At 40.5% G+C, this 15,130-nt stretch overlaps 2 protein-coding genes across 3 annotated transcripts in view; both read right to left on the bottom strand.

Annotated features, from left to right (window-relative positions):
• Window positions 1-15,130, bottom strand: part of fam184b (family with sequence similarity 184 member B) — a 276,012-nt gene that overhangs the window by 56,901 nt on the left and 203,981 nt on the right. The gene's annotated exons all lie outside the window — the stretch shown is intronic.
• Window positions 1-15,130, bottom strand: part of slc35f3b (solute carrier family 35 member F3b) — an 83,758-nt gene that overhangs the window by 5,256 nt on the left and 63,372 nt on the right. For both annotated transcript variants that reach the window (XM_049472169.1, XM_015600719.3), the window contains 5 exons: window positions 11,069-11,411; window positions 7,435-7,654; window positions 4,120-4,245; window positions 1,372-1,564; window positions 478-567 (listed from right to left, as the gene is read on the bottom strand). In XM_049472169.1, coding sequence (XP_049328126.1) covers window positions 478-567; window positions 1,372-1,564; window positions 4,120-4,245; window positions 7,435-7,654; window positions 11,069-11,411 — 972 coding nt within the window. The remainder of the gene's footprint in view (window positions 1-477; window positions 568-1,371; window positions 1,565-4,119; window positions 4,246-7,434; window positions 7,655-11,068; window positions 11,412-15,130) is intronic.

The following is a 15,130-nucleotide window of genomic DNA, read 5'->3' as shown; positions in this document are numbered from 1 at the left end:
TGTGGATCATTGTTCACATTGTTCATGTTTTAATTTTTCGGAGATCTGTTCTTAATAAACGTTTTTTATCAAATAATAGGTCTATGCTTCTTCAGTGTTGCAATGTTAATTAACATCATTCTGAACAGATTTCACTCATTCAAACAGCCCCAAAATGATTTAAAAAGATTTTAAACGCTTCACTATCTAAAAAATGTGTGGTTTAAATCGGGCTCTGGCTTTTTTTGGCACAATCTAAGCTCTAATTACAAGTAATGAAAGTCCGCAGGCCATTACCTGCACCCTCTTCTTCTACAGTCACGCCTTTGTAATAATCTCCCCTACACTGATTGGTTTATTTCACATTATGCCTAAAACACATCCATCATTAAGATAATTAGTACATGCCTTTAGCTGTGTACTTTTCCCGTGGTTATGATCGCAAAGACACGCGGACGCTGAGTAATTATCATTAATAATCCTGCAGACGTCACTTACTTGCATTAACAGGAACACTCAGGACGATTCCCAGTGAAATCAGTGTTGGATATGTTATAGCAATCCCAAAATTCACCAGGATGTTGAACGCTACAGAGACAGAACACACACAATGACATCATCAGAATATATTCACAATATTTACAGTAACAATCAAAATGTTTTAATTATTTTTATTTCCTACATAGTAAATGAATAGTGAAGTGAATCAGATTATGAAGGAACACATAATGAATCATGTAGTAACTTAAAACTATTGCTCTTCCTTTTCTTTTATAGCAGTCCTGGTGAGTGCCAGTTTCATCATTATAATGTTTCCATGTTATAACCATGTGTTTTTCTTCATAGTTTGGATGAGTTTAGTATTAACCCACAATGCAGAACATTTTAAAGTGGTACTGGTACTGTATACATGGGTTTAAACCTGATTAGATATCCAATAATATAAGGGAGGATAAGGCTTGTCACTGTATTAACATTATTGATGTATTGTTCAATATATAGACATGGCCTAAAAATCAATGTTGCTGACCTCAATATTAGTAATTGTGTGTATTTACTGAAGAGAAGACATTTACATGAATGAGCTGGTGTGTCAAATCATTTATTTTTTTAATAAATGTAAAATGAATATATTTGTTTTATTTACCTGTTACATACTTGTTTAGATTAGATTTTTGAAGATGGATTATACTCATAACTTGTTGACCTTTGGTCCTCATTAGAGGAACTTTAACAGTCCAAACGTTGCGTTAATAAGGTTCTGCAACCAGTGGCTCTACTACTAACTATATTTCTGGGACAGTACATTGTATAAAATATATATACTGTATTTATGGTACTATAGTGGTACTACAGGCCTGATGATGATGATGATGATGATGATGGACGTACCGAGTAAGAGTGCTGCTACTCCACAGAGATAGGCCCAGGGAATGTTGGCGGGAGAGCCGAAGTACTCGACCCGGGTGAAGTACAGGATCACCGGTACGAAGCTGATGAAGATGAAGTTGGCGCCGCCCACGATAGTGAGGAATAGAGCAGCCTCCCCGAACTTAGCACTGCCCAGCACCAGCTTAAAGAGCACCTGAAGACACAACACAACATTATCACTGTAATCACTGCACTGCTTTAATTAACTCTACCTCACTCTACCTCACTCTACCTCACTCCACCAGGCTTTATCTCTTTCATTTTGCCTCACTCTACCTTGCTATAATAAACGGTACTTTCTTTCACTCTGACTCGCTTTACCTCAATCCCTCCCTTTATCTAACTCTTTTACTCTGCCTCATTTGATCTCATTCTACCTCACTCTACCTTCGTTATACCTTGCTTTACCCTCGCTCTTTCAAATAACAATAAAAAGAATAAGCAGAAATATGTCCTTCTCTTTCTCTACATCACTTCCCCTCATTTTATCTCACTCTACCTCACTCTGCTTCATTCTGCCTCACACTCTCACTCTGCCTCTCTATCTCACTCTGCCTCTATCTACATCATTCTACCTCACTCTGCCTCACACTACCCCACTCTGTACCTCACTCTGCCTCTATCTGTTTTATTCTACCTCACTCTGCTTCATTCTACCTCACTCTGCCTCACACTACCCCACCCTGTACCTCACTCTGCCTCTCTATCTCACTCTGCCTCTATCTGCTTCATTCTACCTCACTCTGCCTCACACTACCCCACTCTGTACCTCACTCTGCCTCTATCTGTTTTATTCTACCTCACTCTGCCTCACACTACCCCACTCTGTACCTCACTCTGCCTCTATCTGTTTTATTCTACCTCACTCTGCCTCTATCTGCTTCATTCTACATCACTCTGCTTCATTCTGCCTCACACTCTCACTCTGCCTCTCTATCTCACCCTGCCTCTATCTGCTTCATTCTACCTCTCTCTGCCTCACACTACCCCACTCTGTACCTCACTCTGCCTCTATCTGTTTTATTCTACCTCACTCTGCCTCACACTACCCCACCCTGTACCTCACTCTGCCTCTATCTGTTTTATTCTACCTCACTCTGCTTCATTCTACCTCACTCTGCCTCACACTACCCCACCCTGTACCTCACTCTGCCTCTATCTGTTTTATTCTACCTCACTCTGCCTCACACTACCCCACTCTGTACCTCACTCTGCCTCTATCTGTTTTATTCTACCTCACTCTGCCTCACACTACCCCACTCTGTACCTCACTCTGCCTCTATCTGTTTTATTCTACCTCACTCTGCCTCACACTACCCCACTCTGTACCTCACTCTGCCTCTATCTGTTTTATTCTACCTCACTCTGCTTCATTCTACCTCACATTACCCCACTCTGTACCTCACTCTGCCTCTATCTGTTTTATTCTACCTCACTCTGCTTCATTCTACCTCACTCTGCCTCACACTACCCCACTCTGTACCTCACTCTGCCTCTATCTGTTTTATTCTACCTCACTCTGCTTCATTCTACCTCACTTTGCCTCACTCTGCCCCACTCTTTACCTCACTCTGCCTCTATCTGCTTCATTTTGCCTCACTCTACCTAACTCTACCCCACTCTGCCTCATTCTACAACTATATCTTATTTTTTCACTCTGTCTCGCTCTTTTTCATTCTACCTCTTTCTCTCAGTCTTTCTACCTTGCTCTACTTAATTCTATGTCACTCTGTCTCACTCAAGCACTCTCTACCTCGCTCTACCTCATTCTTACTCATTCTACCTCTCTCTGCTTTGTTCTACCTCGCTCTACCTTATTCTATCTCATTCTGTCTGGCTATTACTCGCTCTGCCTCCAGCCTTGTAACGTTATATGAGCACAGAATGGAGTGTGCAGTCTGTTGCTGTATGTTGGTAATTGCAGTTTTGATGTATTTAAGCTGTAAAATCCACATGCTGAATATTAGATGATCCTAGTATTAAACAATTAAAATTAAGGTGAATATTCCTGTGAAATGAAGCTCAGCCTCCATAAAAAGAACAAGACTCGGGGCTCCAGAGGCGCCAAAAACTTCCCACAAAAGACAAACCGAGAAAAACTGTGTTCAAAAAAAGCCAAATATAAAAGAGAGCGCCCCCATCTGACCTCTCTCCCACAGACCTGCCCTCCAGCTCAGACCTGTCACACAACAACCCGTCACAAATCAGTGACAGCTCTGCTTATTACCAAACATCTGAGCTCAGTGAGAACCATCACACCACTTTCTGCACCTGAAGTATTTCATAATTGATTAATATTTTATTATTATTATTATTATTATTATTATTATTATTGTATATGTATATATATATATATATATATATATATATATATATACATATACAATAATAATAATAATAATAATAATAATAATAATAATAATAATAATAATAATAATAATAAAATATTAAACAATTAAACAGTGACATTAATGCAAAAAAACATTAATGTCAGTTTGGAGAATTTCTATTGGTCCATTCATTAAATTTGGACATAATATAAAAACAGGTTTATAAACTGATTTATGTAGTAATCTGATTATTCCAGTACTGTAAACAGCAAACTCCGGTTTCTCAGATCAGAATAAGGTGTATAAAGAGAGATATATAGGTTTTAGTGCAAGTCCAAGTTAGTTATTAGATTAGTGATGAACTCTGTATCATGTTTACCTTGTATAGAGCAGATGCAGAAGCAGAGGCCACAACTAGGGTGATGCCAATGACTGAATGGCTGTGAAATCCATCAGCGTATGTCATCATTACAATCCCAGCAATGGCCAAAATGGCAGCAACAATCTGTAAAAGACAAAAAAAAAAAATAGTGTTCATTTTACATTCATTAATAGAAGATCCATATATGCACATATGTATATTCAGGGGTTGGACAATGAAGCTGAAACACCTGGTTTTAGACCACAATAATTGATTGTGGTGACGGACAGTTCTGGTGGAAACAGGAGAGTTGAGGTGCACATTGAATTCTGCGTGATTTGATCAGCCGTGGTTTTATGTTTTTTGGATACAATCCGGGTTAGCACCCGAACATCCCTTTCAGACAGCTTCCTCTTACAGCATCCACAGTTAATCCTGTTGGATGTGGTTGGTTCTTCTTGGTGGTATGCTGACATTACCCTGGATACCGTGGCTCTTGATGCATCACAAAGACTTGCTGTCTTGGTCACAGATGCTCCAGCAAGACGTGCACCAACAATTTGTCCTCTTTTGAACTCTGGTATGTCCCCCATAATGTTGTGTGCATTGTAATATTTAGAGCAGAACTGTGCTCTTACCCTGCTAATTGAACCTTCACACTCTTACAGCTCTTACTGGTGCAATAATGTGCAATTAATGAAGATTGTACACCAGGCTGCTCCAATTTAGCCATTAAACCTAAAATCCCACTCTAAAATGATGACAGGTGTTTCAGTTTCATTGTCCAACCCCTGTATGTTAACATATTCACTTAACACATTCTGCCTCATTCCCACCACTGCCAATATCTCACACTACAGCACTCCCTCCACTGTATTATTGTGTAATTAATCCACACCAAGCGCTGATTTATTGATTTCTATTAACTGTGAGCTCGGAAATGAGGAGACAAGACCTACTTCAATTCATTTTATGTTCAGCACACAACTGTTATGTAGACACGCCTCCTTTTACAGCATATACTCCTTCCCATACACATGTCCAATAAATCAGAATTACATCTCAACAAGGTCACGACCTTATAAATCTAAGCAGAGCAGCTCTCAGACATCCCACAGGAAGGAAAATATGTATGCCTTTTATCCCTACAAGAAACAATACACCCTACCCCTCTATCCCAACAGGAATCAGCAAACTCTACCCCTCTATCCCAACAAGAATCAGCAAACTCTATCCCTCTATCCCAACTAGAATCGAGATAAACTACTCCTCTGTCCCAACAAGAATCAGCAAACTCTACCCCTCTATCCCAACAAGAATAACCAAAACCTGCCCCTCTATCCCAACAAGAATAAGCAAAACCTGATGCTCTATCCCAACAAGAATAACCAAAACCTGCCGCTCTATCCCAACAAGAATAACCAAAACCTGCCACTCTATGCAGACAAGAATAACCTAAACTTGCCGCTCTATCCCAACAAGAATAACTGAAACCTGCCCCTCTACCCCAGCACGAATCACCAAACCCTAACCCTCTATCCCAACAAGAATAACTAAAACCTGCCCCTTTATCCCAACAAGAATAACCAAAACCTGCCCCTCTATCCCAACAAAAATAACCAAAATCTGCCCCTCTATCCCAACAAGAATAACCAAAACCTAACGCTCTATCCCAACAAGTATCACCAATACATGCCGCTCTATCCCAACTAGAATAACCAAAACATGCCGCTCTATCCCAACTAGAATAACCAAAATGTGCCCCTCTATCCCAACAAGAATAACCAAAACCTGACGCTCTATCCCAACAAGTATTACCAAAACATGTCGCTCTATCCCAACTAGAATAACCAAAATCTGCCCCTCTATCCCAACAAGAATAACCAAAACCTGACGCTCTATCCCAACAAGTATCACCAAAACATGTCGCTCTATCCCAACAAGAATAACCAAAACCTGACGCTCTATCCCAACAAGTATTACCAAAACATGTCGCTCTATCCCAAATAGAATAACCAAACCCTACCCCTCTATCCCAAAAAGAATTGACAAACCCTACCACTTTATATCACCAAATATTAAATATCACCAAACCCTACCGCTCCGTTCCAAAAAGAGTCAGAATAGAGGGGTAGGGCTGAGTGCTAGTGGTAAATGGTGAAATGTGATTGGACGGTAGTGTTTGTTTGTCTGTGTGATATATAGGAATGCAGCTGGGGTCGGTTAAGTGGATTAGAGTGGTATTAAAAAGGTGTCAGGAGGAGTTATGGCCCCCACGCTCTCGCCTGACTAAAGCTCAGAACATCCCCTCCTCTTCACTCTATCCATCTTCTCTATCTTCTCTATCTTTTTTATCTTCCACGCCCCCAAAATCACTGCTTACCCCTCTATCTCTCACTCTGTCTCACTCCATCACTCTTATATCTCTTGTTTTGCTCTGACAGGGTTGATTATAATGGGATTTTATGGGTTATGGACTTCAGGCATCAGCATCAACAAACAAATAAACACCAACAGAGAGGCAGAAACTAAAACCTTATTAGCTTGTTTAAAAAAAAACAGAGGTTTCTATGGTGTTGCTAAGTGGTTGATACTGTATCACAGCTATTAATAAATATAAACAAATATAAAATCCACATAAAAGCAACAGCTACATGCAACTGCAGTAACAATACTATTACCACTAATATTACTGTTAAGACTATTAATAATACTATTATTACTACTACTATAACTATTAATACTGCTGCTACTACTAGTATTGCTACTACTAATACTACTATTATTTTACTATGATTATTATACTACTACGTCTACTATTATTACAACTATTACTACTACTTTAACTACTATTACAAATATTACAGATTTTATTATTACTTCATCTAATTGTACTACTACTTTTACTACTTTTATTACTATTACAACTACTTTTATTATTACTAGTACTACTACTACTTTAAACAGTACTACAAATATTAATACAACTTTTATTTTTCAACAATTTTTATTATTACTTTAACTAATACTATGCTTATTACAAATGTTACTACTACTTTCAGTTGTACTATTTACTATTACCACTACTTCAAATACTTCTACTTTTACTATTACTACTATGCTTATTACAATATTACTACTACTCTGACTACTATTACAAATATTATTACTTATTATTATTGCTTTTATTGTTACTACTACTTTTTATTACTTCAAATAGTTCTACTACTATGACTACACCTATTACTGCTAATACTACTATTACAATTATTATTAAAACTACTATCACTATTATTAATATGACTCTTAATACAGTATGTATGGTCTGCTCACCCGGACCCCCATGAAGCGGTCTCTGAGCACGATCCAGGAGAGCAGGAAGACGAAGGCTTTGTTGCAGCAGAACAGAGCGGAGACGTCGGTGGTGTTGATTTTACGCAGGGCCTGCAGGTACAGGTAGTTGGTTATAATCCACAGCAGACCGAATGGAGCCACTTTAGTGAAGAACACCTTCGCCGTCAGTCCGTCCTCCCCGAAGAACCGACAGCATTCTCTGCAAACACACGAAAACAGGGAACAAACATCATCAGGCTGACAACTTTTATAGAGATGTGGATTTCATTTTCCAGCAGGACTTGGCACACTGCCCACACTACATACCAAAAGTACCATCTGGTCTTATATATATATTGTTGTTTTTTTTCTGAGACACAGATTTTTGGGTTTTAATTAGCTGTTTGCCATAATCATCAACAATAAATGTAAAAATATAGACGTAAAAACAATGTAATATCATCCAATATCCTGACCTCACAAATCTTGACTAATCTGAGCTCTAATCTGAATGCAATCAAATCCTCACAGCAATGTCTTCTCTGCAGAGTAGACCTATCTGACAGTTACTCCAACAAAAGCAGGAAAACTCTTTTTAGTACCCTTGATTCCAGAATAAACAATAAATAATAATGAGAAATGGCTGAAATAACAAAAAAGATAATGCAAAGAAAAAAAAGTTCATATTTATAAAGGTTTAAGAGTTCAGAAATCAATATTTGGTGGAATAACCCTGGTTGGTTTTTAATCACAGTTTTTTTTCATGCATCTTGGCATCATGTTCTCCTCCACCAGTTTTACACACTGCTTTTGGATAACTTTATGCTGCTTTACTCCTGGTGCAAAAATTCAAGCAGTTAAGCTTAGTTTGATGTAAAGATTCACCACTAACACCTTCTTGCTGTGTTATATTAGTGTAAATGAGAATATATTAAGTACATAAACTCTGTTATTTAGAGGAAGTTAACCTCCTGAAGACATGGATTGGGTCATGTGCAGCTGTGCTATTACTCTGCAGCCTCCTCCGTATAAAAGCACATAAAGCTAATCAGTGTGAGGAGTGCTCTCTGGGGGCTATATGCTAATGTATTAATTTACAGAATACTGATGTTCTCTTGTTGTGAAGATGAAAGATGTTATTAAAGCCTCTTGAAAGAGCAGGGAAGTCTCCCGAGTGGCTCGCCCGCCGCTCATACGCTACAGTTTTATTCACCATAACTTCAAGCAGATTAAGCTACATAAAGCCTTTTTATCTAAAACTTGACTACAAGCCAATATTAGCAGAAAATGCTAAAATGCTCCCGGAAGCTGATCTGACTGTAACAGCTCCAGTCAAACACAGTAAATATATTTAATATTTATTCATATTTTACACTTTTACACTGTTTTCTGTTACACTGTTTAAAATAACATGCTAAGCTTAAGTTAGTATGTTTTATTGTACTGTGCCTGTTTTGTAGAAATGACAATTAAAGTATACAGGCGGCGCTATAGCCTGTAAAAGCACACTTATAGACACTTATAGAAAGTGTGATGTTGCTAAGGGGTTGCTAAGTTACCACCACAATTTGGATAAATGGTTGCTTGGTGTTTGCTAAGTGGTTGCTATTTTATTGCTATATCATCGTTGCTACGGAGTTGCAGAAGGGTTGCTGTAGTATGTCAGGTAGCTTTTATTGTGTTGCTGTGGTATCCCAGGCAGTAAATGTGATGTTGCTAAGGGGTTGCTAAGTAGTCACCACAATGGTGATAAACGGTTTTCTTAAGTAGTTGTTATAGACTTGAAAAGTGGTTGCTATGGCACCCCAGGTTGTTTTTAATAAGATTTTGCTAAGTGGTTGCTATTTCATTGCTATGTGGTTTTTGCTTTGGTGTTGCAAAAAACACACAGCATAGTTATATAGTGTTGCAGAAGGGATGCTGTAATATGGCAGGTGGCTTCTATTGTGTTGCTATGGTATCCTAGGCAGTAAATGTGTCGTTGGTAAAGGGGTTGCTAAGTAGTCACCATAATGTTAATAAATGGTTGCTAGACGTCTGCTAAGTGGTTATTATAGAGTTGTAAAGTGATTGCTATGGCACCCCAGGCCGTTTTTTTTTTAAGATTTTGCCAGGTGGTTGCTATTCCATTGCTATGTGGGTTGCTGTAGTATGCCAGGTGGCTTCTATTGTGTTGTTGTTGTATCCCAGGCAGTAAGTGTATTGTTGCTAAGAGGGTGCAATACAGTGTTGCGAAATGATAGTTATTGTGTTTCAGGTAGCTCCTATGATGCTACTGAAGAGGTTGCTATGATGCCCCAGGTGGTTGCTTAGGTGTTGCCAAGTGGTTGCTATGGTAGAAGATCATGTTTATGGTTGGGTGTACAGTTAATGGGTGGCAAAATTCAGCAAAATAAACATACATCTTTTGGCTCCACGTCTATTTCCAGGCAGGTGTGGATAGATTGGTATTAAACCCCAGTATTGAGCTGTGGAGACTCTGTGAGTTCTCTGGAGTAATGATGGAACGTATAAATGTATGAAGGAAGAAGGAAGTGAGAAAAGCGTTTTAAACCTGAGAAATTCTGAGAGAAAAACACCAAAAGCATCATTTCCCTCAGAGACTGAAGACAGACTGCACTCTAAACCAGCCAGAAACTATTCAATATTCAACACATACACCCAGAGAGAGAGAGAGAGAGAGAGAGAGAGAGAGAAGTGAGAGCAGATTGTAATGCAGTAGCAGTGGGAGGTATGTGATGTAAGAGGACAGGGACTGTCCCTGTGTCCCTGTGTCCCCCTGACTGTCGGAAAGAGACAGAGTCAGTAAGAGATGAGGGATTCCTTTATACACTCAGGATCCACCCAGCAGCCCAACTTCACAATAAACACCTTTAAAGAGATAAAAAACTGCAGCGCTTTCAAGCAGTCTGTTGCTAGGCTGTTGCTATGGTCCTTCTAGCTGGCTGCAATGGTATGCCAGGTGGCTTCTATTGTGTTGCTATGGTATCCCAGGCAGTAATTGTGATGTTGCTAATGGGGTTGCTTAATTACCCCCACAATTTTGATGAATTGTTGCTAGGAACTGGCTAAGTGGTTGTTATAGTGTTGTAAAGTGGTTGCTATGGTACCCCATGTTGTTTTCAAAGAGTTGCTAAGTGGTTGTTAGGTGGTTGCTATTCCATTGCTATTATAATAGGTTACTATTGTGTCTCATGCAGTTGCTTAGGAGTTGCCAAATGGTTGCTGTGACATCCGTTGCTATTCCATTGCTATGGTGTTGCTAAATAGCCACAACATAGTTGTTATGGTGTTGCAGAAGGATTGCTTTAGTGGATGCTATGGTGTTCCTAACGGGTTGCGCTGGTATCTCAAGTAGATATTGCTATGGTATCCCAGGTGATTGATGTTGATAGTGCTGCATGCCATTCATTCCTATGGGTCAAATTCTGCATCCCATTGATTCCTATGGTAAAAAATCTGTATCCCATTGATTCCTAGGGGTCAAATTCTGCATCCTATTCGTTCCTATGGGAAATAAATTGCATCCCATTGATTTCTATAGGAAAAATTCTGCATCCTACTATTCCTATGGGAAAAATTCAGCAAAAATCTAAAATCTACAATCGGGCTACAGGTTGAGAACCAGGCTTACCTGAACCTCTGCCTGGGTGTCTGCCTCTCCGGGCTCTTGCACATGTGTCCGATGTAGTAGAGTGGGAAGAACAGGCAGTTCCAGGTGGTGGCGAACCAGGTGAGGGTGAAGGGGGCGTCGAACTGCCGGAAGGTGAGTTTGGCCAGCTGGGTGGAGCCGGCCCACGATGAACACACGCACATGACCATGGCCACTCCCCACAGCGCCTTGCGCACCTGCACCGCCGTCACTCGAACGCAGCACTGCAGTTTCCGCTTCCCAGCTCCAGACTCCGCCCCTGCTCCGCCTCCAGCCGGCTGTCCGTCCGCTGCGCCTGCCACGTTCTCCCGTGGTCGGTCCTCTCCTGTAGAAGACAGAGACAGGAACGTTAGCTCATCATTTAGCGTAAAAAAACTGGACCCTAGTCTGAAACAAGGCTGATGCTTGTGTTACATTGTACTCTGTACTGGATTTATTCAGACTAGTCTGGTTTGTTAGTGTTTGGTGCATTTTAAAGAAAAGTTACTACACAGTAACTTAGCAACAGGATGGCAGTTCGTTCCGTTGTTATTTGTGCAAATAACACATCAGTGTTATATGCTTTACCCATTAATGTCTTCTGGATGATAGGATGTTTTCTGGATGATAAAAGGAAAGGATGATTCTCGTTTCTGTGTCCTTTGTAGAAACTAAAAACAGCCGCTCGTTGCAGCCTAATTGAGCCACAAACAAATCAATTGGACCTTTGAGTAAAATATCTGGTAATCAAGTACAGCAGTCCTCAGTCCAGGAGAGGACAAAAGGGCAGGAGCCAGGACCAGAGAACCTGAGCCATTCATTCAAGTTCATTCACTCTATATGCCATCGACTCCTGCACTCCTGTCTCAGACTCTCTAAATACTGAAGAAGACCTGCAGTGATAAAAGTTATAATAATTTTTCCATAGACAACAACACTAATGGTTTAAGAGTTCAGAATTCAATATTTGGTGGAATAACTTTGATTTTTAATTACATGACATGCTCTCCTCCACCAGTCTTACACCTTTTGGGTGACCTTAAGCCTCTCCTGAACACGCCCTAAGTTAAAATTTTAGTTTTTTTGTTTCTAAATGAATATGAACTTGTTGTTTTAGGTCTAAAAGCATTGTGTCTGTAATTTTCATTATCATGTACTGTATATAGAAACAGTTTGTAAATGCTAGCAGTTCACTAAAGCACTAAGAATAGCTGACTGAATTCCCCCCGGGGCTGTACAGTTAGCGTTAAATGCTACAGCGTTTTATTTTTTTAACACAGCCTCCACTGCTCAGACTGAACCTCATTACTGATCTGTTGTTGTTTTATTGAAAAACATGTTCTACCGTTCAGACCGGGCGAGTGTTATATAATTACACTCAGATTTTAATGATGATGTAGAGTGCGGACGCTATACACTCCAAAACTGTCTAAAAGCTCTAATAATATCACCCAAAACTCCCAGTGCTGCAGTGAGATCTGCTCCAGTTTACACAACTTAATACAGTATACTGTACACTAGAAACAAAGCCAAAGAATTCAGTCCATTCTGCTATATGAAAAGAGCTTTAAAATACACTTTATAAAACATGCAATATGTAAGATTCTCATTTTATCTGGGTACTTTTTTTCAACACAGGCTGATAATAAACACTACTAATAGTAATACTTTAGTGATGAGAATAGCATTCCTGAGGTAAATTTAAGATTAGAAGAACACTACTGAGGTAAAAATATGATAAGAATAGCACACCTGAGGTAAATGTATGATTAGAATAGCGCTACTGAGATAAATGTATGATTAGAATAGCACAGCCGAGGTAAATGTATGATTAGAATAAAACTGGTGAGGTAATTTTATGAGTAGAATCGCACGGCTGAGGTAAATTTATGATAAGAATAGCACTGCTGAGGTAAATGTATAATTAGAATAGCACAGCCGAGGTAAATGTATGATTAGAATAAAACTGGTGAGATAAATATATGATTAGAATAGCATTCCTGAGGTAATTATATGATTAGAATAACATTACTGAGGTAATGTGATTAGAAGAACACTACTGATGTAAATATATGATAAGAATAGCACTGCTGAGGTAAATGTATGATAAGAAAAGCACTGCTGAGGATAATGTATGATTAGAAGAACACTACTGAGGTGAATATATGATTAGAATAGCACAGATGAGGTAAATGTATGATTAGAATAGCACTACTGAGGTAAACATATGGTTAGAATAACACTACTGAGGTAAATATATGATTAGAATAGCACAGGTGAGTAAATGTATTATCAGAACAATACTGTTGGGGTAAACCTATGAGTATGACAGCACTACTGTGGTAAATTTATGAATATAACATCACTACTGAGGTAAATCTATGATTAGAATAGCACACCTGAGGTAAATCAATAATTAGAATAACACTGCTGAGATACAACGACTTTATTTTCATTCTATTTCAAAATCTTTGTCCTGTATTGGAACCGATGTCCTTCTCTGTGCCATCGTCTGTACTGACATCTGCTCGCTGAGACAATCTGACATTTGTCCGGGTTATTTATACACTCGCACTGGAACAAACACAGAGACACTCGGGCACAAATCTGCCCAACTTAACACACAGACGGGTTCTGGTTTCAGGGATTGAAACCGTTTGTGTCTTTGGTTGAAAGTCACCTCCAGACCGATTCTGTTTGGGCCTCCCGGGCCTCCGTCCGGTCGCTGGCACAGCTCTGCCCGTCTTGCCACACTGCGGCTTAGCTTAATCTTCCAAACAGGCTGGCAGGCCTGAGCAGCCAAACCCCTGCAGGGAGAATACAGAGCTCAGCACTTTTAGACCCAACAAAACAACCAAAACTACTCCTCAGACTACACCACAGTGCCCACATTCGCTTTTACCTGTACTGATGCCTGAACCACAGTCCATACCAATGACCACCCTGCTGCTCGTACCACTGCCCACACTGCTGCCCACATCCACTTTCACCTGTAATGCTGCCCGTACCACTGCTCATACCAATGACCACCCTGCTGCTCGTACCACTGCCCACACTGCTGCCCACATCCACTTTCACCTGTAACGCTGCCCGTACCACTGCTCATACCAATGACCACCCTGCTGCTCGTATCACTGCCCACACCGCTGCTCGTACCAATTCCCACACTGCTGCCCAAATCTCTGCCCATACTAACGCCCATACCACTGCTCGTACCGCTGCCCGTACCACTGCTCATACTGCTTCCCACAATGCTGTCCATACCGCTACACGTACTGCTTTCCAATTCCGCTGTCTGTGCCACTGCTCGTACCGCTTCGCACACTGCTGTCCATACACTACTGCCATCGCTGCTGCCAATACCACTGCTTGTACACTGCAGCCTGTACCACTGCTCATACTGCTGCCCGTACCATTGCTTGTACCGCTGTCCATACACTACTGCCAAACTGCTACCTGTACCAATGCTTATACCGTTGTCCATACCGCTGCCCGTACACTGCTGCCTGTACCACTGCTCATACCAATGACCACTGCCCACACCGCTGCTTGTACAGAGAATACAGCTCAGCACTTTTAGACCCAATAAAACAAACAAAACTACCCCTCAGGCTACACCACAGTCACCACATCCACTTTTACCTGTTCTGCAGCCTGAACCACAGTCCATACCACTGGCCACACCACTGCTCGTACCACTGCCCGTACCGCTATCACCCATACTGCTGCCCATATCACTGCCGCCTGTACCACTGCTTATACCAATGACCACCCTGCTGCTCGTACCACTTCCCACACTGCTGCCTGCACCATTGCTCGTACCACTGCCCATACACTGCAGCCTGTACCACTGCTCATACTGCTTTCCACAATGCTGCCCGTACCACTGCCCACTGATGAACTGGGCAGGCACTGCACAAGTGGTAGCCTGCTTCAGAAATAAACCACCATGAATGCTTCCAGTGGCTGTTACACCAATGCTGACGCAGAACACTGAACATACTGACCTTCATTCACCCTGAAAGCTTAGTAAGGTTAGTGTTGCACAGATAACGCTGATACTGT

Source organism: Astyanax mexicanus, chromosome 25 (genome assembly GCF_023375975.1).
Source record: "Astyanax mexicanus isolate ESR-SI-001 chromosome 25, AstMex3_surface, whole genome shotgun sequence".
Taxonomy (NCBI): domain Eukaryota; kingdom Metazoa; phylum Chordata; class Actinopteri; order Characiformes; family Acestrorhamphidae; genus Astyanax; species Astyanax mexicanus.
This window is presented reverse-complemented; position numbering and strand designations above follow the sequence as displayed.